Source organism: Alosa pseudoharengus, unplaced genomic scaffold (genome assembly GCF_046254945.1).
Source record: "Alosa pseudoharengus isolate Yale_2024_CS ecotype anadromous, Long Island Sound unplaced genomic scaffold, YU_APseudo_1.1 YU_APseudo_1.1_scf_24, whole genome shotgun sequence".
In the NCBI taxonomy this organism is placed as follows: domain Eukaryota; kingdom Metazoa; phylum Chordata; class Actinopteri; order Clupeiformes; family Clupeidae; genus Alosa; species Alosa pseudoharengus.
In genome coordinates this window covers 16,461,114-16,486,600 of record NW_027468689.1, presented here as the reverse complement: position 1 = coordinate 16,486,600, position 25,487 = coordinate 16,461,114, and the positions used below count along the sequence as shown (strand labels likewise).

Below are 25,487 nucleotides of genomic sequence, written 5' to 3'. Positions count from 1 at the left end.
TGGGTGCCTGTGTGTGTGTGCATGTGTATATGTGTGCACCGCCATCTACAGGCCAATGAGTGTACAGTCACTAAATGTACACATAACCTAATTTTTTTTAGACCCCCCCCATGGATGAAATTCTACGAAATTTGGCATACCCCCAGAGAATGCCAGGTCAATCATACACATAAAATTTGGTGCAGTTCTGAACATCTTAACTGAAGATAGGGGCGATTAAAGCAGAATAATATTGCATTTTCATTTTTTACCGGGGGGGTGCAAATCACAAATGAGTGATTATGGGCCAGGTTGATGTGGGCCCTTGAGACCAACATACCATAAAAGATTCTTCATCCTCAGTGCCACGGTTCAGGGAGTTATTTAGGAAAAACTGCTTTTTTTGCGGTTCGGGGGGCCCAGCACGGGGGTGGAGTGGCCCCCGGGGACGAAACGACATTTTTCCGTAAAAGTCTAGTGTGGCTACATACCCACCAAATTTCATGTGCCCCGGTGGTTCGGTGTCCCGGGTATCGTTGACCAAAAATTCAGGAAGTAGATGACGGAAAAAAAATAAATAAATAAATAAAAAAATAAAAAAAACTTTGACAATCCCTATATGACCGCTTCGCTAGCGACGGTCATAATTATTACATCTCTTGAAGTTATTTTTCTCGCGAACTGTTTATTACAGAAAAAAGTGACTAGCTAGCACCGTTTAAAAACTGAGAAAAGGCTCTTTCATGTGACACATGTGTGATGAGTAGCCTACTTCTCGAGGAGTTCAACAGAGAAGAATGGGTGAATTTGGACGCACTTCATGCTTGTAGTGAAGTAAAGATGAAGCGCTGCATGCTGCGCAGGAGACTGCGGCTCACTGGTAGTTATTATAGGTAACTTCAAATCAGCGCGATTTACCCTTATAGGCTACTGCACATTACAAGATCTGTACGAGATGATCCGCAGCACTGAAGTGAGAAATTATTTAACTCTTTGTGTAGCGCATGTGAGCGCTTTCCCCCCCATTTCAACCTGAATATTGGTGGGGACATTTCAGTCGTAATTTGACATTGGTGGGGACACATCCTTCGGTCCCGACGCAAATCTACGCCCCTGCTAGGCTACATATCAATAACGTTAATGCTTTAGCTCCGCTAACCTTTCTCTCTGCCTTCCATCCATATGTAAAACAGCAAGCAACCACGCAAATCCATCGACTGTCAAAACTCCTGTAGCTTTCCTCGAACTTGATCGATTATAGGGTCATGCCATTAGACGAGGGGCCGCTCATTTATCCCCCTACATTTCTGTAAATAGACTTGACCTGCAATCGGTTCATTGGATAAACCGGGATAAACCAGAAACCATGGAGGTATTACATTCCCCATTCCCAGGAGGCTTTGCTCCATTCTATCGTAGGCTCACGTTAATTTAAGTACAAACAAACAAATTAAATTGTCATTTTTTTGGGCCGGCCAATGACGGAGAGGCATGCTTTTCGGGTTTGCGTGGCCCATTTATCGTAAAGACGGTTTTACAGTAGGCGAGTTCGTCTTGAGGCAGATCTGTGCAGATCTGACTTGATGTGATGCATGCTGGGTTGAACACAATGCATACTCAGGGTTGCCAACTTTGGGTGTTTGGCTGGAGTGAGATTTTGTGAAGTCATAGTGCGTGTGCGTTAAATTTTTCCCTAAACCTAATTTTAAAAATGTCTGTCTCCTGACTTTTTTGCTAAATACTATGTGTTTTTTTTTTTTTTTAACCTAATAGAATGGAAAAGTTTCTTCAAAATGTACAATTAAATTATTGATTGCACTTGAAAACAAGACCAGTGTTTTAACCCCGTGGCATGGAAGGATTATGAGCCACTGGGCCCCTGGGCATGCACAGACATGAAAAGGGTCCCCCTGCCCAGCTGAAAATGGTAGTAGCTTAGTAGAAAAAATTGAAAAATGATGACTTCTGGCAAGTTTTGTGGAAAGAAATAGACAGATTGAGACTTATGAATGTGTGTATGAGTGTACATATGTATCAGGGATGGAAATAGCCTAAAATATTTTTTTCCACCTACCATTGTGGCTGGTGGATTCCAAAGTCTACCAGCCACTAGAGATACAGTATGAACATTTGATGAAAAATCATGACCAAAATGATCACGGTTATTGGTATTATTGCAATATGATTAAAATGTGCTGACTTTTTTTCTAAACCTACCATCAATGTTGGACAGAACTCATAATTGGCCTGCCCTTCATGCCCAGTATAACAAATCTAAAGGTCAACAGACTAGTGTCATAAAAGTGGTGTGGCTCCTTTAAGACCCAATCCACTGGTGTGAGTTCTGGAGCCATCCAACTTTATCTAACTCTATACTATCCTACATCATCTGATTTTAATATTATGTCTAGGCTATATTTAACATTTAACATTTATTTTCTATTTGGCCTGTTATGAAATTATGCATTGACCAATATAAGCACACTTTTTTAAGACACTTAAATACATGCATGCTTAGCATTTTGTGAAAACAAATCATTATGGCTACATCGACTCTTAGCCATGAGCTGTATATCCTCTGATTTTAATATTTACACATATGTAGGTATTTAAGCACAGCTCAGTTTTAAGACACTTTTGTGGAGACCATATAGAAATTTGCTACAATTTCAAAACCGGATTACTCTGGAACGACTTATTGTACAGGGGATTGCATTACACCTTTGTGTTCGGTAAGGTCTGCTGTTTATTCTGGTTTACGGTTTGTCATGTGTGGAACGAAAAGTTTGTGAAATATTCCTCCTATATGAATTGAAATGAGCGCAGAGCTATAGTAGCCGCCCTAATATGATTATTTCTTGAAAGTTAATTTTCTCGCGAACCGTTTATCGCAGCAAATAGCCGCTATACCTTATAAAAGATGAGAAAAAGTTATTTCATGTGATGTCTGTGAGGCTACTTCGCGAGTAGTTCCTAGAGAAGAATGGGCGGCCACACTTTATGTCGGTCTGCCTCATGTCTAAATAGCAGCGTGTTCCGTGAAGGTGTCGCGGACCGGATTAAACAGTCAGCGAATCAACAATCAGAGAAAACTGCGCTGAGAACGTTGTAGGCTGATATTAGAACTACCTGCTGTTGGTCTAGACATATATGCCTTAAACTCGTATCCTGTCATTTAGAAACAATGCTGTGGTCTAGTCTAGTCATCAACAAAAAATGAACGGATTGCAAAAAAAAAGAATGGATTTGGCGTGACATTTCTTGAGTGTGCGTGAGAGCGTGAGATTGGTGCTGAAATCGTGAGTGTCACGCCAGATGCGTGAGAGTTGGCAACCCTGCATACTGGGATGGACGCAATGCATACTGGTTAGAAATTTTGTCCCACTTCTGTCAGCCGGGGAGGGACTTACCACCGTGACACCATGTCACATGGCCTTAAAATATCGCGGGAGTCTTATGGTGCATTCAGAGCACCTCGGAATGACAAGGACCGCCGCCATGGCTACTTTGTTTTTCCAACAGCAAGTGTTCAAGTGCTTTGCCATTGAATGTGTGACAAACACGGATGCCACAACAAAGGGTAAAACATACACTCACTAATCCTAAACAAACAACTGTATTTGCTTAAAATATAGTGTAAGATGCTCGTGAAAGAAAGATATGCAGCTTTTCAAGTGATAAAAAGGGCAAATTCACAAGTTCACATTAAAACTGTTGGACATGAAAGGCCACATGGACTACAAACAAACTACAACGTGACGACAAAAGTGATGACGAGCCCCTAACTGGGCAACTCTGTTAGCAAAATCCAGCCCCAGTTTCCGACCTCTGACTCACACATTACGTGACGTGAATGACGCGGAATGATGATGTTTTCACTCGGAGAAAGGTTTTTACGGCTAGGTTAGCCTGCAGACAGATCTTGCAGTTGCCTTCCACGAGCTGCACGAGCTAAAACACACCCTCATGACGTCAGTTCAAAGACGTGATAGGGCCATTTGGGAGGAATGACCTCATGACGATTTTGACGGCAGTCTCATGCTGCTTCCTTATGTTGGAATATGCGAAAATAAACAGAAATCGAAGGGATACCTTCTTATACGTGATTTCTGCAACAATGGTAGGCTAGCCTACTGAAAACGTTTGGATATTCTGTTATTTTCTGCTGTTGGCTAAATAAATAGACACACATATAGGGAAAACACTTGATATTGAATTTATGTGCTACAATGCAGGCCTGTTAACTGTATGACAACAGTGGTTTATTTAAACTACATCATAAGAATTTATTTTGTCAGTCATCATGCTCATTTTAATGAGTAAGAATGAAAGTTCTGCTGTGTTTATTGCAAACAACATTCTGCGATATCTCCCGCGATGTCTCCCGCAAGTCACGTCAGGCAGACTGTAGCCTTTCTGTCCGGGATGAGCTGCCCTCTGTTGTAGCTCCTCCCGGCTAGCCTCTGAAGATCACATTTACGTAGAAAGCCAGACGAAAGTCAGACTCAGACAAGACGAACAAGCCTATTGCTTCATGTAGCCTAACTTTTGTAAACCAATAATAAAATAAAAGATACAGGCAGCATATTTATTGTATTCCAATTTCAAACAATGCACATGTTAAATCATTTGATGAATAAGGTTACAAAGAATGTAGACTGTGTCATGGTGACCCTCAATATTTACATCAGTCTACATTCTTTTGTAACCTTATTCAATCAAATGATTTAACATGTGCATTGTTTGAAATTGGAATACAATAAATATGCTGCCTGTATCTTTTATTTTATTATTGGTTTACAAAAGTTAGGCTACATGAAGCAATAGGCTTGTTCGTCTTGTCTGAGTCTGACTTTCGTCTGGCTTTCTACGTAAATGTGATCTTCAGAGGCTAGCCGGGAGGAGCTACAACAGAGGGCAGCTCATCCCGGACAGAAAGGCTAGTCTGCCTGACGTGACTCGCGGGAGACATCGCGGGAGATATCGCGGAATGTTGTTTGCAATAAATACAGCAGAACTTTCATTCTTACTCATTAAAATGAGCATGATGACTGACGAAATAAATTCTTATGATGTAGTTTAAATAAACCACTGTTGTCATACAGTTAACAGGCCTGCATTGTAGCACATAAATTCAATATCAAGTGTTTTCCCTATATGTGTGTCTATCTATTTAGCCAACAGCAGAAAATAACAGAATATCCAAACGTTTTCAGTAGGCTAGCCTACCATTGTTGCAGAAATCACGTATAAGAAGGTATCCCTTCGATTTCTGTTTATTTTCGCATATTCCAACATAAGGAAGCAGCATGAGCCTCTAGTCATAATCGTCATGAGGACATTCCTCCCATATGGCCCTATCACGTCTTTGAACTGACGTCATGAGGGCGTGTTTCAGCTCGTGCAGCTCGTGGAAGGCAACTGCAAGATCTGTCTGCAGGCTAAGACTCCCGCGATATTTTAAGGCCATGTGACATGGTGTCACGGTGGTAAGTCCCTCCCCGGCTGACAGAAGTCGGACAGAATTTCTAACCAGTATGCATTGCGTCCATCCCAGTATGCATTGTGTTCAACCCAGCATGCATCACATCAAGTCAGATCTGCACAGATCTGCCGCAAGTCGAACTCCCCTAATGACTTCTGGGAATTTCAAAACCGAATGCGTCTACTTCCTTCAGCACGGGGAATTGCCGATCTAGCATGCCTTGATCCTCGGAATTTCCCCCTTATAAAAGCTAATAAACTGCCCCCAAATGCCCTTCGAAACATAAGAGAATGTCTGCTTAAATTCAGTGAAGGTGCTACGGTTGAAAATAGTCGGAATTGACACATCTCGCCACGCACTGGGACAGCCTGAAAAAGTCTCCTCTAAACGAGTATACAGTCAAAGCGTCGGACTTTGATGATGCCGCGGAGATATAGGAAGATACAGAAATAAACCTGGTGAGCAAGAAATGTGCTACCTGCCAGAATTGTGCAATCTGTTGCTATTTCCTTCTCCAGCAGTTAAACCTCTTTACCTGTGCCTACAACTAGGCTATATATGGTTGGCAAATGAATTCCTATTAACACTGTCATGTACTCAAGTGGCATGCAAACGGAGTTTTTCCACTCTTAAATTCATCAAGAATCGCCTAAGGACACGATTGTCACAGGATAATTTGGAGGCCTTTATGCTGATGGCGACAGAGAAAGAGGTCCTATAATGAACTTGGATGCTGATGAGCAAGCTCCTTCGCACCTTGTTAACTGCATGACGTTAATTAAGACACATCTGTGGAGCGGCTGCTCTGATGGGTTTCCCGTTTACCAACAAAACTAGCCCTACATTCGCGCGCAGCCGTGGGGCAGAAGACGCTTGGTGCCACACTGTTATAAACTTGACTTAAATAGTCGGCTGCTGTAAGCTACAATCGGAATTTTTTTATATACCCCTGGTCGCCTGTTGTCTCAATGATGATAACATCTCATTTCAGGCTATATTTCAGAGTTTGCCGTTCATTTGCATTAACATCGTATTTTGTCATTTTTGGCGAAGACATGCATTCCTTTAGGGCAGGGATTCCCAAACTGTGGTACGCGTACCCCCGGTGGTACGCGAGCTGCCACTAGGTAGAAGGCTGCGTAAACATGGAAAACTGGCTAAAAACAGGGACACTGTCCAAAAGGCCTAATTAAAGCGGTCGAAGAGGAGAAGCGAGAGAAACAGAGCAGGACACAGGTAATGATGGAATGGGATGGGGGGCAGACTAATGAAGGTGGATATGGAGCACAGGGGATAAAGGAAAAACGAGACAGAAAAGACTGTGCGAAGAAAACGAAAGTATGATGAGGCATATAGCCCTCGGCTTCACGTGGATTGGGAGACAGACTGCCCAAAGCCACAGTGCGTGGTCTGCAGTGAGATGCTATCTAACCATTCTAATGTGGTTCTCCACACTGTTTTTTTAGTGTGAGAGCTCATAGACCAGTTGCACATTTTGATTTTGTTATCATGTAGGGCGGCTAATTAAACACGATGCCTGGAATGCGTCAATAGAATGTGTTACTTTTTTATGTGTTGGATGGTGGGGGTACGCGAGTCGAGTCAGGATGTAGAAGGTGGTCCGCGGGGAAAAACGTTTGGGAACCGCTGCTTTAGGGATATTGCACATATTGAACATTCTCTAGCCAACGTGATTTTGAATTGGTGCAGTTTTCAGCACAAAAACTAATTTTGTTCTTTTCATGGAGAGCACTGCTCTATGCTGTTCTATGGTGCTTTCTGCCTCTTGCGCACGCATGTTTGCATAGAAATCCATGTAGCCTATTCTAGGCTATTCTTTTTTCATTTTCATATTTCATATTTTTGGAGTTGTGCATTGATATATCCATGTTCTTGGTTCAGTCTTTATGCATATTAAAGTTAGAGTTCATCACCAATGGGGCTACAAACGTGTTATGTCCGTGCATGTGAAGTTATATCTGTGTGTTGCGGGCACATGCACGCGCGTGCATGCGCGTCCCCGTGTGGGCCGCTGGTTGGTGAAAATGCCAGGGCCGTTTTTTAATCCCAGTCCTCACGGCCGCTATAATAGTGTAGTGAACTGAGCCTAGCTGGTTCATGACTGAACTCCCATAATGCTGTGCAGTGTATGTGTGTGTGTGTAATGTTGATGTTGGTTTTAGTATGAGTAATGGCGTTTACCTTGTCATGTATGTGTTAGCTGGTATAGTCTTTCTTTATGTTGTACCTCATGTGTTTACCCCGTGTATTGTATGTGACTACCCTGTTTGTGTATCGTGCTTGTTTAATTGACCTCCCTTGTGTTGCCTGTTTAATGACGTTCATGTGTTTTGGTGTGTAACCAATAAAAAACATTCTGAGACAACGTTGCAGTTTGTTACATTGGTGTCAGAAGTGGGATGACAACTCCTACTGAACGGGAGGAGAAAGCTGCAGCTGATGCCCTGGCGATGATGAGTTTCCTGTCAAGACGGCTCTTTGACAGCGCGCTTGCCCATGGCCACCTGTTGGGCCCAGCAGACGGAGCCACCCTGCAGCGTGACCATGACGAAGAGACTCGCCCCCGGCGACAGGAGGAAACGAACCGGGCTCATGGCAGCATCCCGCCACTTGAACCCGCTCCACACGGGAGCGATGGAAACCGGCCGGTCCCCGGTGCGACGCCGGCGGTAGAAGGGCGCCCCAGCGTAAAGTTGCCCCACTACAATGGCGAAAGGCCGCTGGCGACATACCTGGTACAGGTCCGGCTGGCAGCCGAGCTGAATGGCTGGTCGGCGGAGAGAACGGGCGTGCAGGTAGCGTTGGCTCTGGAGGGGGAAGCGCTACAAGTATTAGAAGACCTGCCACCGGCGGAGCAAGTAAGCTGGGCTGCAATCGAAGCAGCTCTGCAACGACGATTCGGCCAGAGAGTCTTCATCAGCGATGCCAGAGAACAACTCGCTTCCAGACGGCGGCACAAGGACGAGAGACTGGGCAAGTTCGCGGCTGACCTGCAGCTGTATGCCCGGCGGGGCTACCCAACATACAGCCAGGGTCTACATGAAGAGATGGCACTGGAAGCGTTCGTGCGAGGCATCCACCAAGAGCGGCTAAAAGAACACCTTCGCCTGAGCGCCCCCAGCTCGCTGTCCTACGCCAGACATCGATGGAGGAAGACGGGGAGGAACTGGAGGTGACGCGGCAGACCACGGCACAGCCACCACAACGCCGCCCACACGAGTGGAAGAGGTCGGCCAGCGGAGACAGATGGCACTTATGTGGCGAGCCGAGACACATCGCGTGGTACTGCCCCGCCCCGGCACCCCTCACGCTCGCGCCCCAGTTACTAGAAGAAGGAGGCACGGCGGGAGGGGCTATGGATTGCATACGGCTGGGCCGGCTCGGCCAAACCAGAGGACTGTATGTGGACTGCACGCTAGACGGGACTCGGTGTCGCGCCTTGATCGATACTGGCTCCACCATCTCGCTTGTGCGCCCTGATCTCTTACCCGGCACGCTGGTAGCCAGACCCAGAGGCTGGGAAAAGACAAAAATGCGCATCACAACAGTTACCGGAGAGCGAGCGGAACTGTATGGACAAAAAGTGGTGTACGTGTGCATCAACGGTGAGACGGCGAGCCGCCGGCTTTGGTTGGCTAGCATTCAGGATGATTGCATTCTCGGCCTGGACGTGCTAGAGAAATGGGGGGCTGTGGTGGACATTTCCCGGTTCACACTACACTTAGGGACGAGCAGCGTAGTGTTGCACACCGCGGGGAAGACAGAGCACGAAGTGCGGAGAGCTGGCGCGACGAAGAACCCTCCAACTCGCTCCACACAAGCCCGCAGAAAGCAAACTCGCAAAGAGTGCTCGCCATCCAAGACTCCGCCCCTTCCCACACAAGCCCGCGAAAACAACAGGTCTCATCCAGGTCCGCTTGCTCAGTCTCCGCCCCTCCCCACACAAGCCCGCGAAACTCAAGCCCGCGAAAACAACAGGCCTCATCCTGGTCCGCTTGCTGAGTCCGCCACTGCTCAGCTCACGCCCACTAGAGAGGAGCCAAGAGAGCGGGTTGAGCAAACACCACTCTCCGCTCAGAGAGCGCGGCCCTCTGTAGAGACAAAGCAAGCCGTAAATGAACTCCGACATCTTCGCCGCAAGAGACTGCACCCGAACGAGCCTGGTCCAACACGATATCAACACTGGAAATGCCCGGCCCATCCGACTTCAACCTCATCGCTTACCGTTCGCCAAACGACAAGCAGCTGAAGAAAAGATAAAGGAGATGGCCGCGGCAGGAGTAATAGAGCCAAGCAGTAGTCCCTGGGCTGCGCCAGCTGTACTCGTCCGGAAGAAGGACGGCTCGTGGCGGTTCTGTGTTGACTACAGGCGCCTCAACCAGGTAACCCGTAAAGACTCCTATTGACAATGACGCTGGACAGCATTGCCGGCTCCTGCTGGTTTAGCTCGCTGGACTTGCGCAGTGGCTACTGGCAGATTGAGCTAGCCCCGGAAGCTCGGCCGAAGACAGCGTTCACCATTGGGCAAGGGCTGTGGCAGTTCCGGGTACTTCCGTTCGGCCTATGCAATGGGCCAGCGAACTTCGAGCAGCTGATGGAGCGTGTCCTGCCGGGCATTCCACGAACATGCTGCGTGGTTTACCTGGACGACATCCTGTGTCATGCAACGGACTTCACCGGTGCCATAGGACATCTGGAGAAGGTGTTCGACGCCATACGAGGTGCTGGGATCAAACTGCACCCGAAAAAGTGCCACCTGTTCCGGAGGCAAACCAGGTTCCTGGGCCATGTCGTGGGGGCTGCCGGAGTGGCCACCGACCCAGCTAAGGTGGAGACAGTGAGACGTTGGCCTGTTCCACGCGACGGTGCTGAGCTGCGGAGCTTCCTGGGCCTGGCGTCATACATGGCTTCATTCGGGACTTTGTTACAGTCGCCAGCCCGCTGCATCGATTGACGCACAAAGGCCAGCTCTTTGAGTGGACACGGGAGTGCGAGGCGGCATTCCGGCGACTGCGGAGGGCGCTATGTGAGGCCCCAGTGCTCGCTTTCCCTGACCCTCGACTGCCGTTTATCCTGGACACCGACGGCAGCGACATGGGCGTCGGCGCCGTCCTCTCACAAGCAGGCGAGCAGGGCGAGCAAGTGGTCGCATACTTCAGCCGCTCACTGGACCGAGCGGAAAAGAATTACTGCGTGACCCGCACAGAACTGTTGGCTGTGGTGGTGGCAGTGCGCCATTTCCGAACCTACCTCTACGGCAAACGGTTCCTGCTGAGAACGGACCACGCGTCGCTCACCTGGCTGCTGAACTTCAAAGAACCAGAGGGCCAGCTGGCTCGCTGGTTGGAGGCGCTCCAGGACTACGACATGGAGATTGGACACCGGGCAGGTCGCCTTCACGGCAATGCGGACGCCCTGTCCAGGCGTCCGTGTGCAGCAGACCAGTGCCAGCACTGCCACCTGAGGAGAGGAGCCTGGCCGCGGCCAAACCGGAGCCCGCTCGTCGGCTACAGGCTGCATCACCGCTGGCAGAGAGAGAGAGAGTCGCTGTTTTCAACGCTCACCAGCGTCGCGCCAACGAGAAGGTCAACGCTCGCCAACAGCACGCCAGTGAGGGAGCCAACGCTCGTCAGCAGCACGCCAGCGAGAGACTCAACGCTCGCCAGCGCCGCGCCATGAAGAGAGCCACTGCTCGCCAGCTTCACGCCAGCGAGAGAGTCAACGCTCGCCAGCAGCACCCTGAGGTCGTCTCGCCGCCTTCCACTACCAGCTACAGTGATCGAGAGACCGGAGACAACGCACCGCAGCCCAACGCCACAACACAGCACTGCAGAGCGGCAGCTGGGGCCATGGACGTGCAGTCGCCGGTGGACCTGATGTCAAGGGAGGAGATCCGAAAGGTGCGATCTCGGCCGAGTGTGGTCATGGATCGAAGCCGGTCAGCGACCGCCATGGACTGACGTATCAGCACTCGACCCAGAGAACAAAGCGATTTATTCACAGTGGCCGGGAATAGTAGCACGTCAAGGACTGTTGTATAGACACTGGCGAGCTCCCGATAGACAATCTGACATTTTCCAGTTGCTGGTTCCTGCTGGATTACGAGCCCGTGTACTGGAACAGGTACATGTGGCAGTGGGGGCGGCTCATTTCGGCATTGCAAAAACTCTTCGTCGGCTGAGAAGCCACTTCTATTGGCCGGGATGCAGGCTGGACGTTGAACTGCATGTTCACTGCTGTGACGCCTGCACAGCGAAGAAGGGCCCCACGCGACGCTCGCACGCTCCGCTGCAGCAATACGCAGTTGGGGCTCCCATGGAGAGGGTAGCCGTCGATATCATGGGCCCACTGCCAGTCACAGAGCGGGGAAATCGCTACGTGCTCGTAGCTATGGACTATTTCACTAAGTGGCCGGAGGCGTATGCAGTGCCAGATCAGAGCGCCCACACGACAGCGGACAGACTGGTCACTGAGATGTTCTGCCGGTTCGGGGCACCGGAAGAGCTCCACAGCGACCAAGGGCGGAATTTCAAGGCGGAGGTGTTTGCTGAGGTTTGCCAGCGCATGGGCATCCGGAAAACGAGAACGACACCTCTGCATCCACAAAGCGACGGGCTGGTCGAACGGTTTAACCGGACTCTAGCAGTGCAGCAGGCCAGGAGTTCCAGACCGGCGATAAAGTTTGGGTGTACTGCCCGGAGAGAAAGAAAGGCATTTCCCCGAAACTCACTAGCCAGTGGGTCGGGCCGTGCGATGTCTTAGAGAAGCTGTCTGATGTGGTCTATCGTGTGAGACTGATTAAGCGCCGGGAGAGTTGTGGCTCTCCACCGTGATCGACTGGCCCCGTATCGACACCTGGCCTCAGCTGAGGGTCGTGGAGACTTGGACACTGATTCTGTGGACCTTGGTGACAATAGAGCTGTGGCTCTAACACCGGTCACCGTGCAGCCGTCCCCGGAAGTCACCGCCGCGACAGCGGGGCGCCCACAACGCCAGCGTCGCGTCCCAGCCAGGCTCATGGACTGACGTAGGGTAAGACTTGAGTCAAAGGGACATAGACCAAGGGCCAATCTCAATTCTCTGTGTTACCCCTTCCCCTTCCCCTATCCCTTCATCTTACCCCTAGCCCTTGTCCCTCTAAACCGAGTGGCAAGACATAGGGGTGAAGAATATTCCCCTTGGAAATGAGATACCACTAGCCGGGAGAGCTAAATGATTGAAACACTTGAATTAACGTAACAGAGATCGTACCACACTGAAAGCTAATATATTGTCACTAGCAACCTGTCTTCTGTCAAATAGGCTATCATTGCATTTTCAGCTCGGAATAAAACCGTTCAGGAATTATTTCAACAACAGCAGAACGTGCCTATGTTCGTTCGCAGCCTACCTTCTGGTCCGGGTGAATGAAACAGGGATGGGGGACAAAATAAACATGCAGTTTGCTATGTAAACATCCCACAACTCCTTCGATATTTTACAATAATATCCAAATGGTCGTTACTTGACATCAGAAGCAATCGCTACCTGTAATAGCCGAGGAGTCGGCAGCAGTAGGCCTATGCAGCATTCATATCAGACGAGCGGTAAAAAAGTTCAGCAAATTTAGCTGCTGTTGGACTTTTCTGACATGGTATGCTGCCAATTCGCGGGGTAGACATGGAAATATGTAAAATGCGAGACATTCGCGCAAATAATGATGTGCTGTTATTCACAAAACAGCGATTTTTGAAAACGTCCTCGTGAAGAACAGGACCTTCAATATATGGTCACAAGATTGAATGCAACATAAAACAATTACCATTTTAATTTTATAATCCTTATTAATGCCAACATTTCATGTCAATGAATCTCTCGGTGTGCTTATTTTTCCGGTGTGAGCGTTGTATGTATCTACCCCTTGCCCTTATCCCTACCCCTCGATCGAAATGAGAATTGAGATAGCCCTTCGTCTCACGTGCACGCGCAAAACTAAGGGGAAGGGGGAAGGGGAAGGGGTAAAATAGAGAATTGAGATTGGCCCTAAGTCTTGGGGGGCTGTGTAGTGAATTGAGCCTAGCTGGTTCATGACTGAACTCCCATAATGCTGTGAATTGTATGTGTGTGTGTGTAATGATGATGTTGGTTTTAATATGATTAATGGCATTTACCTTGTCATGTATGTGTTAGCTGGTATAGTCTTTCTTTATGTTGTACCTCATGTGTTTACCCCGTGTATTGTATGTGACTACCCTGTTTGTGTATCGTGCTTGTTTAATTGACCTCCCTTGTGTTGCCTGTTTATTGACGTTTGTGTGTTTTGGTGCGTAACCAATAAAAAACATCCTGAGACAACCTTGCAGTTTGTTACAATAGCTCTATGGGCCGGCCCGCACCACGCAGATTCATCAGCCGGCCCACCGGGAAAACTCGATTGCCACTCCGCCCCTGCTTTCAGCGATGGTGGTTTCAGGATTCAAAGAAAATAAGGCTCGAATGTACATGTACTGTATCTAAAGAATATATATTTATGAACGAGACACACAAAGACCAACAGTGGCATCAAGACAAAAGTAAATTTATTGTTTTAGACCGCAAACAGATCTGTTTCCAAAAACTGTAATAGTAATGGTAAGCAAAAACAGATGAGGCAGAGACATTCATGAAAGAAATCTTCATGATTTTTAGGGGTGAACTGCATACACTAACACACATTTGCAACAGCTCGTTCACAGATAAAATTGAGATGGACAATGATTCTTTTTTTCCCCCTCAACACGTGGACGGGGACTGGGACCGGGGTCTCGTCAATCAGTCAGTGAAGCTTTCCGAGATCACCCGGCCGTCCTTCACCTCGATTTTGACGAGCAGGCTTTTCTTGGGCTCAGGCTTGTCGGTGGGCTGAGAGTGTTGCGTGTAGCCGTTTTCCAGAGGGAATCGTTCAGGGGTCAGGGCGTCTGCGTGAGCAAGGACGGGTGGGAATGTTTGGGTTTGTTTTTAGAAATCTGAGCAAGAAACGAAATTAGATTTAGGGGAAATACCGTGATTGGTTGCGAACAAATTTTGCTGTTATAAATTTGTCAGTAGTACAACATTGACCTAGATCAAATTTCAGATTGAATTTCAGTATATTATCAGATGTTAGTAGATATAGACTGCAATATTCAAAGGGTTACATTAAACTGGTATTAATGTCTCATTCAAATGTCTATACAAAAAATTGTTTAAGTGCACAACTCACCCAACTGTTCACGCCCAAATCCATTCATCCTACAAGGAGAAGAAAGTAAATGTGAAAAGAAAGCCCTGCTACAGTGCAATCACCATTGCAAGCCAGATTTGCCTTTACCCTTCTCTTTCAAATCCTTACCCAAATGCTCAGAGATAACTGGCTAATGTCTAATGCAGTGTTTCCCAAACTTTTTTTCTGGGGACCCACTTTTTAAAAATGACAGACCATCACGACCCATTTTAACTTCAGATCTAACATGCAACCTGCATGCAACCACCAATATTTAATTTATTAGACAACGTAAATTGTGCTGGCGACCCAAATAAAATCTCCTGCGACCCACCTGTGGGTCGCGACCCAGTCTTTGGGAAACACTGGTCTAATGTTCACTTTTAAGTTAAATTAAGTGCCTAGACAATTAATTAATACATTAATCGTTTTGTTAAATTCAGTTAATAAACAAACTTAGTTACACCATCTTATTGGTGAGTGAGATTTGATTTGAGATCATCGAGATCATCAATGAGATCTTTTTTCTTCCTTTCGCTCTGTCCGTACCTCATCTCCTCTCCTTCCAAGAGCTTCCTGTAGGTGGCGATCTCGATGTCCAGCGCCAGCTTGACGTTCATGAGCTCCTGGTACTCGCGCACCTGGCGCGCCATCATCTGCTTGGCCTTGCGCAGGGCCCCCTCCAACTCCCCGATGTGGCCGCGTCCCTTGTTTATGCTCTCCTGGCTCCGGTCCTCACACTGGGTGATCTCTAACTCCAGGGCATCTTTCTGTCATAGAGAGAGAAAGAAAGAGAAGTGGGAGGGGGGGGGGGGTAGTATGGAGAGACTCTTTGATACCTGACCATTTTAGGATGTGCATCGAGACATGGACTGGTGGTAACATTGTGACAGAAGGACTGTGCTTTCCCAAAGGACCAGTGTTGAGTGTTGATACTCATGCATATTTGGTAATGGATATTGCATACATGAGACTTTTAAGGTGTTGGATGTAGAAAGGCTGTAGGCAAGAGACATGGAGGCTTCATAGAGATGAAAGAAGAGGTGGAAAAGTCCAGCTTCCGAAAGTAAAACCTGTACTGGTTCTACCTGTGCACTTAAGTATGTATTAAGTATATATACTCTTTTGATCCCGTGAGGGAAATTTGGTCTCTGCATTTATCCCAATCCGTGAATTAGTGAAACACACACTGAACACACAGTGAGGTGAAGCACACACTAATCCCGGCGCAGTGAGCTGCCTGCTACAACAGCTGCGCTCGGGGAGCAGCGAGGGGTTAGGTGCTTTGCTCAAGGGCACTTCAGCCGTGCCTACTGGTCGGGGTTCGAACCGGCAACCCTCCGGAAACAAGTCCGAAGCGCTAACCAGTAGACCACAGCTGCCCCCCAAACACAGGTGATCTCACCAATTAGCTGCTCTACCTGGCTGAGGAGGTGTGCTAATTAGAATCAGCTGGTTTGAGTGAATGGTCTGCACAGATTTGTGAAAGGACTTTCTGAAGCTGAACTTTTCCACCTCTGGATGAATGTGTCCAGTGGAGCAGTCTTACCTTTTTCTTCAGTCCTTCGAGCTCATGCTTCAGCCGCTGGATCTGCCTCAGTAGGTCAGCAATCTCTTTCTTGACATCGCGCAGGTCATCCTCATACTTCCCAGCCGTTAGAACCAAAGTATCCATCTATTGAGAAAGAGAGAGAAAGAGAGAGAGAGAGAGAGAGAGAGAGAGATTAATTATGCATCTAGAGTGGTACGATGACAAGGATCAAATGTCTACTTTGTTTATCCTTTAGAACAGTCTCACTAGATATTCTCGCAGGCTCATTTACATTTTTATCAAAGGTGTAATCAAATCAAAGCAAATTTCATCTAGGCCTAGTCAAGCAGCTAGAAATAACACATACAAACAGTAAACTACCCTCCAATACTAGTGTATCTGCAATATATCTCAGTGTATTTGCCAGCTGGCCTGTGGCAGAGGAGGGCTTTGTCCCCATGTGACCCCACACTGAGGCTGCGTCTCAAACCACATACTTCCGTTTTTACACTGCTAGTGTGCACTGAGCGCATACTTGCATTGTGCCCACTTTTTAATGGTTAGTATTGTCCCATTATCTGCACTATATACTTAGACTTTTTGAAGTGTGCAAGTAGGCGGTCTGAGACATAGCCTGAGCCCACCTTCTTCTGGTTCCACTGCTCCACATCCTCCCGACTACGGGCCGCCATGTCCTCGTACTGTTTCTTCACGGAGGCTACAATCTCATCCAGGTCTAGGTCGGGGCCATTGTTGGCCTTTATCCGGATCTTCTCTTTGACGATCATGGATTCCAGCTCTCTGATCTCCTGTGTAGTGTGGGAGACAAGGAATCGTGGTCAGGGAAGGGTGGGGGGATGACAAGAACATCTTTTATTGGCTGAGGAATCTGTAACTGTTTTGCCTAATAGCTGAGACCAACCTCACTGTAAGCCCGTTTCAGGAAATCCAGTTCATTCATCAGCTCCTCGAGGTCCAGTTCAAGTTCCACTCTTTGTAGGTAGCCCTCATCCACGTCCTATCATCAAACAAATCAAACAAACAAACAAATCTTATAATCACCTGACAATGTAATGCACAATCCACCGTTGTGCCCCTTGAGCAAGGCACTTAACCCCTAGTTGCTTGGGAGATATTGGCCCAGTAATATTATTGATTTAAGTCGCTTTCGATAAAAGTCTGTTAAATGAATAAATGTAATGTAAATTTTAACTGATTTGACTAGATCATTTGAAAATGCCACCTATTACTATTTTCTTCTTTTTTTTAGTTTTTACTTATTTTACTAAATGAGACTGACAAAGTCATAAAACACCGTCACATTGTATAAGAATCCCCTGAACTGGCAGAACTCACAGCTCCCGAGACCGATCACACTATTGCAGCACCCACCTTCTTGTTGATCACAAAGTCGTTCTCTGCATCCATCTTCTTCTGCAGCTCTTCCTCAAACCTGCGGAGACAAATCCAGGGCCGATGTGTTACATTGGCCAGTGGACTCCGGCACCATGTGCATCGCCATAACCTAGATGCGACTCTGACTTATGACCAGGAAAGATCCTGAGCCTCCGCGACACAGAGGTGAGGAGGGAAAAAAACATCTTGCTGTGAGCAGAACCAGACAGAGCATCAGAGGGGACTCTGGAAAAATGTGGTAGATGGATGGCCAGAGAGAGTATATGGTTTATGGACCAGCCCCCAGGCAATGACTGAGCCTTGGAAAGGGGGGGGGGGGGGGCATGTGTATACACACACAGTGATTATGTAGTACATTCCATGTCTTTTCTGCACCTTTGCTCGTCCCTTACATGGGGATCATGGGCAAGTATCCTTACGTAATGGACATTAGAGGAAAATTCAGTGAGCCGCTCTCTAGGAAAACGTGTCATGCATTAATCGTTCAACTACATGCAATCATTGAACAGACTCCTCTGGCTGTAGGCCTACCACTATTTCTACAATAAGCGGAGCACTTTTAAATTCATGTTAATGAAACAGATGGATTTGGGACTGAGAGAAAATATAGGATGGCCTTGTGCTTAAAAGAGAAAAGGAGTTGGTGGACAATAGTCCCACTTTAATCAATTTGATCCACAGGAGTGTGCCTCTAATGGTTAAGTGTTGCAACAGGCTTCTGGTGGAACTGTGAAGAGCATACATTTTAAGGGTAACCTCCCGGCCTATGGGTCTAATGGGGAGGTTCCATTGAAACTGGGAAAGATGGGATGGACCAAGAAGAGACAGAATAGGGAAGCAGGAAAAACAAGTCTGTGGTGATGATGATGATGATGATGACAGTAAGTAATTATTCTGACAAATACTTAGTAGACCTAAACTACTGAATTAAAAGAGTGATTAAAAACACCAGTGAACAAATACAATCAAATCAATAAAGCAATCAATCTAACAATGAAAACAAGGCTTACTTATTACGGGTCTGATCCACTTCATTCTGACTGCGGTCCAGCTCCGCCGCCAGCTTCTGCTGGTCCCGGTCCAAACTGTCGATCTGCCGGCGCAGGTTGGTGCTCAGCTCGGCTACGATGTCATCGATGTTGCCCTTGTATTGCTCTTGCTCCAGGAGAATCTTCAGTTTGGCCTCGAGCCTTTGGTTTTCCTGCTCAAGGTTGCGCACCTGTGGTAAAATAATTTGAAGATCAGTGGGCCATCTTTTCCAGTGCTCGAATTACGTGGAAGCCAGAGGGAGCCGAGCTCCCATAGAGTGAGGACTGGCTCCCATGAAAGCAACAAAGTCAAAAATCTGAGGGGGTCTCTGATATCTGAAGGTGTCTGGCATTGTAATTTAATCTTAAACAACCGCTCATTATCTATCCCTGTGCGATCTAGACGTGAAATTAAAATACAGGCTACTACTGGACACCACCACACCACTAGACTATATGAGCAAACCGCATACGATCGATTTGACAGCACTCGTCTGAAGTCTGAAGAAGTTACCCTGCTTTGATGAGAATGTTTTGTGTATTTACATGGGCTAGCCTACATGGGTTGATAGGCTACGTGCGGAAAAGTCCTGTTTGCTGTTGAACTTTCGCCTTACATCTTCTATGTTGATTAACAAAGCCATAAATTATGGCCCATAATGCAGCTTACTTCAATGATTCTGTGAACTGATCTGTAGCTATCCTCTGTCATTCAGAGCTCCGGAAAGTTCCCAGATATTTTGAAACACCTGTTAGCAATCTCTGATGGCAGAATAGCCTATTCAATGGCTACCCGACAACATCTCGGTGCAAATTCCAAAATTGTTCGTCTATTTATTCCCACGGTTCAACACACGAGACGACTGGACGCCAAGGTGTTGTTACTATGTGCACATTAGCCTATAATACTAGAACATAGTTTGGCTGCAATGGCTTTATTTTCTGCCAGTTAGTGCATTTTCCCTGAGTATAGGTTATACTACATGCATTATTGTGTTTGACACTGAGGATAGCCTATCTGAGACGGTGGTCTGCTTCAAATGAGTTAGCCTACGTTGTGAAATTGAGAATGGCACTCAGAGTAAATCCTTTAGTCTATCTTTGTATTGTGAAATTAAAATTAAATATGGAATATTACAATCAATAATATGTTGAAATGAATTAAAAGGAATCAATTTCTATGAAAAATCTCTGTCTATTGTGTGCGTGTGTCTAGGCCTATCGTGCGCATATAGGCTACTGCTCAAAAGCGCCACTCGCGCCTATATTAATTGTATCGCCTTGTTAGGCTATGCGCGGGGTGTGCCAACTTTTTATGAGATAGAGAGACCCCCTTAAAGACAAAAAGATAATTCGGGGCCTGATCTTTTCTGACCTCATGTGGACAAAATGAAAAACTGCACCTACTGAAGTGGCTACTTCAAAGGCGATGCAATACAATTCAGTAGGCCAAATAGGCTACTATCCAAATAGGCTAATAGACCAATGGCATAGGCCTACAGAAATGCTTAAAATATGTCTTTCAGAAATTATTGTTGGTAAGGCGATACGTAACTATTACCAGTTAAAACAATTTGCAATATAAAAAGTCTAAGAATGTGATGCCCAGGAGTTCAAAATCGACTTAAGCATAGTTAACGCCCTTGAATTGACGTGCAAAATGACAATGTGAAATTACAGGACCTGCACAATTTAACATGTGCTTCACTATAAACACATTTGTTAGAAGATTGCATTATCAAACAACGAACCACAAAAGTAAACAATAATTCAGATGTTGAAACAAATTGAGGACTATCCTATATTATGTTATATGTATGTATTTATTAGATGCAAAAATAGCATTGGCGATAACCCCGTAGCTCATTCTTAACTGATATGTTAAACATTCTGATTACTATCTAGAAAATATTCGTCTTGATTAAAAGTTCGCAGACAAACTTGTGACTCGAAAATCAAGAGGAGCCTCTCTAATTTAAAATAAACGATACAAAATGCAGCCTCTAAATCACTTTGCACCATAATAATTAAACCGCAGCCTACTTACTTTGTCAATAAATGCAACGAACTTATCATTCAGTCCAACCATCTGATCTTTCTCATTTGTCTTGGCCTTCTGGTCAACGGGGTCCACCTTTGTGTCGATGGGGTTGAGCAGGTCCCTCTTGGGCGGCGTCATGCTGGGGTACCCTCTTGAGGGATTGTGTGACTGACTGCTGAAACCTCCGTTCTTTTTTACGCTGGTCATTTTTGCTATCTCTGACTGTTGATAAGAGTGATCCGGGCAGACTGGCATGCAAGGTAGCGAGGTGAAGAACCTCGCCTGCTTATTAAGGTGAAGCACACGCCTCCCCTAATGAATTATGCATAACGTGGAAAATACCGAGAAAAGTGAATTCTGGTGAAACTACAGGTTCTCCCGGTCAGCTGGAAGAAACCTATAATTCAGTCTAGCTGTTAGACGCCCCGGATGGGTGGGTGGGTATAAATAGGATTCTAGCATCGACACCTCACTACATACCTGAGCAGGTAACTACTATAGAAGTGTCACCTCCATCCTCTATCAATCACATCGCGATGTCTCGTAAGCCTACAAGCTCCGCAAGTATGTTCGGTGGGGCTGGGGGAAGGGACTCCCGTGCGTCCGTGTCCACTCTGCAGGGTCTCCGGAGCGCTTTGCGCCCCGACTCCCAGAAGAGAGATGGCGACAGCATCGCCTCGGCCCAGCCTGATGACAAGCGGACCATGAAGGGCCTGAACGACCGCCTGTCTGGTTACCTGGGTCGGGTTCGCCAACTGGAGAAGTCCAACACGGAGCTGGAGGACAAAATCAAAGAGATTTTGAAGAGGAGAGGAAAGATGACCGATCATGACTGGGAGGAGATTGAGAAACCCCTGGTTGAGCTCAGGAAGCAGGTACATTTTTCCACGTTTAAACAGCAATACAAGTCATTTGTAATCCTCTCAACATAGGAAGATGCTACATAATAATAATAATAATAGTCTAATAATAATAATAATAATAATAATAATAATAACAATAATGTTCCCTGCAGGTTCGTCAAAAGACCATAGAGAATGCTCGTCTTATTCTGCAGATTGACAACAGCAAACTGGCCAACGAAGACTTCAAAAACAAGTAAATTATACTTCGATTTATGGTCCACCTAGAACAATCTTGTTCAACGAATGTGAAATTACATGCAATAAGCCTGAAGTTTCAAAACCATAATGTCATGGTCACAAGATGGCGCAATAAATTATGCACGTAAAAATGGGAAAAGCAATTTCAGTATCCTTTAGCCTATTGAATCGAAACATGCATATCATAAAAAAGTATATTATTTTGACGAGTATACTATTGCTGACCCATATCACTTTACAGATTGGAGACCGAGGTGGTGGCGCGTCAGAATGTGGATAGGGACGTTGCCGACCTGCGCAAGGTCATCGATGACACTCAACTGTCCAAGATGCAATTGGAAAGTCAGATCGAGGCCGTAAGAGAGGAGCTGGCTTATCTCAAGAAGGATCACCGTGATGTAAGTTAGCCCCTGACATATATTACGTTATGACTTACTACCTACATTTTTTATCTTTGGCTTTGAACTGCAAATGTCTTCTCAATCACCACCATAGGATGTGATGTCGCTGCGTCTGAAGGTAAAGGATTCTGACGTCACTGTGGAGGTGGACTCCCCTAAGTCCAACCTGGCCGGCACCCTCAACAAAATTCGTGCTCAGTATGAGAAGGTCGCTGATAAGAACCGTGAGGACACTGAGACCTGGTATAGTAAGAGGGTAAGCCTACCAATTGTCACAACACACATTTTGTTTCGAATAATTTAAATTTTTTAATAAAACCTAATAAAGACTTAAACTTAAAACACTTTAAGTACTTACAATATGTTCTAATACATATTCTATCTACCCCTCTCTCTCTCTCTCTCAGTTTGATAATATCAAGATTGAAGTGGCTAAAAATACAGAGTCGATCCAGTCCAGCAAAAATGAGCTAACTGATCTACGTCGTCAGAAACAGTCCCTAGAGATTGATGTGCAGGCTATGAGTCAAATGGTAGGCTATGCTGTGCTGCACCCCCCAACCCCCCCTCCCCCCAGCAGCACCCATGCACGCGCGCGCACGCACGCACACACACTCATATCTCTCTATCTTGCACTGCAGATTCTCTCTCTGGAGGAGAACCTGCGGGATACGGAGGGCCGCTATGGCCACGAGCTTGGCCGCCTCAACCGCGTGCTGCAGCAGCTAGAGTCGGAACTGAGCCAGGTGCGGGCCCAGGTGGAGCGGCAGGCCGACGATTACGAGGCCCTGTTCAACGTCAAGATGAAGCTGGAGGCTGAGATCGAGAGTTACCGTAAACTGCTGCATGGCATCGATAGCACGTGAGGATGCAACCCCTTCTCCCACAAACACACACACACAGACACACACACACACACACACACACACACACACACACACCCCACTAATAACACTTGAGTCCTGATTTCAATGATTTGTTGCAATTACATTCAGGGCAATAACATTCAAGGCATTTTTAATGGTGTCATGTTGTGGTTCTCAAAAATGTGCTGCAATTACATTCAGGTCTTTGATAGACTTTGAGTTAGAGTTAGACTTTGAGTACTTCAGGACTTTGATAGACTTTGAGTTAGAGAATAGAGTTATAGACTTTGACATGACAGTTTGTGACACGATATGGCATCTGTGACTTATAACAGACTGTTGAAGTAAAGAGTTACCAAATCGGAGAGGAGAGTCCTTGGCACACTCTCTGAAATCTGTGACCGGCTACAGTATGTCCATGTTTATGTTTGTGCTTTTGAGCCCTTCATTTTTTGATACTGAAAGAACCTTGTCCATGCGTTTGTTTGTCATGTTCTTTCCACACAGCGGCGATTTCACCTTAGAACATGCCTTAAAGAGCGGTAAGTTGGTCAAGGCCTGGTCCTAAGCCAGTAGGCTCTGAGCGGGGGACAGGGTTTCCAGTATTGCATGCTGAGTTTAACAAACCAGGGCATAGATATGCAAACGTACAGGTAGCATGAAGGGCACAGAAGATAACTTGCTTGGCTTGTTATATCCCAGCAGTAGCAGTCTAGAGATGAAGGATATTATGATCAAATATCCTTGATTATGGACCGCTCTGCATCAACTATTTCTGTTATATCTGACTAAGTGCTACATCATTGTTTGAGAATCCAGTGGCCTCAGCTACCAATGCTGTGGAGTAGAGTATCCTAATACCAGTCTGCATCTTTGTTTGTCCACCTTGTCCTGCATGTGCATGCCTCCCACACCTGTTCAGATGTAACCAATGACTGCTTAATCGTTTAATTTTACAGTCATTGGACCATTTAATCACTTTGTCTGGTCTAACCGTACCTGTCTGGGAATGTTTTTGTAATTCATTGTTTCCATCAGTTAACTTCTCTTCCTTAATGTAAATAAATGCATGCATAAAATATGGTCCAAATCAAAGGATTGATGTTGGCTTACAACAACTAAAATAACATATGTTTTCCATATTTGGGAGAATGTGTGAATGTGATGCATTTATCTGCAAAGCACGTTGAGTGCTCTGAGTGGGAAATTACTGATGTACAAGTTCAGTTAATTTACCATTCACCATTTGATATTACAAAAAGTCGCTATGAATCTTTTATTTATCTGTCTGGGATGACAATGGTTGCGATCTGTTTTCCCTTTAAATCCATAGAACCCCCACAGAAGGAGCCTGCTAAGATGAGCAAGGGAAAAGAAGTGGCCCCAAAGGAAAAACCAGAAGACAAAGCTCAGCCTGATGACAAGGCTAATAAGCCTGATGGCCCTGCCCAGAGTCCAGCAAAATAAAACAAACAACAACAACAAATAAACAACAACACTAATGTGTTTTTTTGTTTTGTTTTATTTGTCAACAAATAAAGGCATATGATTTGACCTGCAACGCAAATGTGGTTGGTCTTTTATTTCCGTTAATGATTTCATCTTTATGCTTTGGATAAATCGCATAATAATGCATGATGAAAAAAACAACTAAATCAATCAACAATATCAAATCAATATAACAACAACAATAATAATCATACTAAAAATAATTTTAACCACTACCATCATCATGAGAGACAATAATTGTTTAGAGACTAGTAGCTACTGAACTGGGAAATGTTTTCTCCGAAGACAGACAGAGGGATAGAGTACAAACCCCACGTGATTTGTTTTGTAAACAACACACACACTTTCCTGACTTTTTCATCTCTCTGGGCCTTGTGGGGTTTTTTTGGAAGCTTTGAAAAACCAGAGAAGTTAAATGTAAGGATTCCTAATCTGCATTGTCAGGACGGAGAGACATGACCTCGCACAATGACAACCTCCATGAATGGGCACTGTAAAGAGTCTTAAAAGCCTTTACATTTTACTGGAATGTCAGCATTTTGTCCATGTTAAATCCATCCCACAAGTGTATGGATTATATAACCGCCACAACTGTTTAGAGATAATCACACAGTCGGGGCCTGGCCCCAGGGCTGGCAGGGGCCAGCGTGGGTTAAACCCACCCAAGCATTGTGTCTTGCAGGGCCGTAGTCACCATAGACTTTGCGGGGGACGCGTCCCCCCCAATATTCAGATGTGACCAAAATGTCCCCCCCAATATTCGGACATACAAAAAAAATAAAGAAAAAAACGCTATAGGCTACTACAGGAAACCAACAAGTCCCGCCATCTGAAATGCAATCAAACGTAAATAACACACAAATTAGTGACCTATTCATGGTTTCAGA

General features: G+C 46.0%; 2 protein-coding genes across 2 annotated transcripts; one reads left to right on the top strand and one right to left on the bottom strand.

Moving 5' to 3' along the window:
* Positions 1-14,062: 14,062 nt before the first annotated feature.
* On the bottom strand, positions 14,063-20,959 carry LOC143141961 (intermediate filament protein ON3-like). Its single transcript, XM_076302639.1, has 9 exons — positions 20,728-20,959; positions 18,663-18,871; positions 17,629-17,689; positions 17,159-17,254; positions 16,881-17,045; positions 16,255-16,380; positions 15,255-15,475; positions 14,706-14,734; positions 14,063-14,469 (listed from the first exon to the last, which is right to left on the bottom strand). Exons 1-9 carry the CDS (start codon positions 20,926-20,928, stop codon positions 14,462-14,464), a joined length of 1,116 nt encoding a protein of 371 aa, XP_076158754.1. The 5' UTR covers positions 20,929-20,959; the 3' UTR covers positions 14,063-14,461.
* A 266-nt stretch (positions 20,960-21,225) lies between these two features.
* On the top strand, positions 21,226-24,574 carry LOC143141960 (keratin, type I cytoskeletal 18-like). Its single transcript, XM_076302638.1, has 8 exons — positions 21,226-21,596; positions 21,737-21,819; positions 22,066-22,222; positions 22,320-22,481; positions 22,633-22,758; positions 22,867-23,087; positions 23,599-23,633; positions 24,425-24,574. The coding sequence occupies exons 1-8, from the start codon at positions 21,258-21,260 to the stop codon at positions 24,556-24,558; spliced, it is 1,257 nt and encodes a 418-aa protein (XP_076158753.1). The 5' UTR covers positions 21,226-21,257; the 3' UTR covers positions 24,559-24,574.
* Positions 24,575-25,487: the final 913 nt, after the last annotated feature.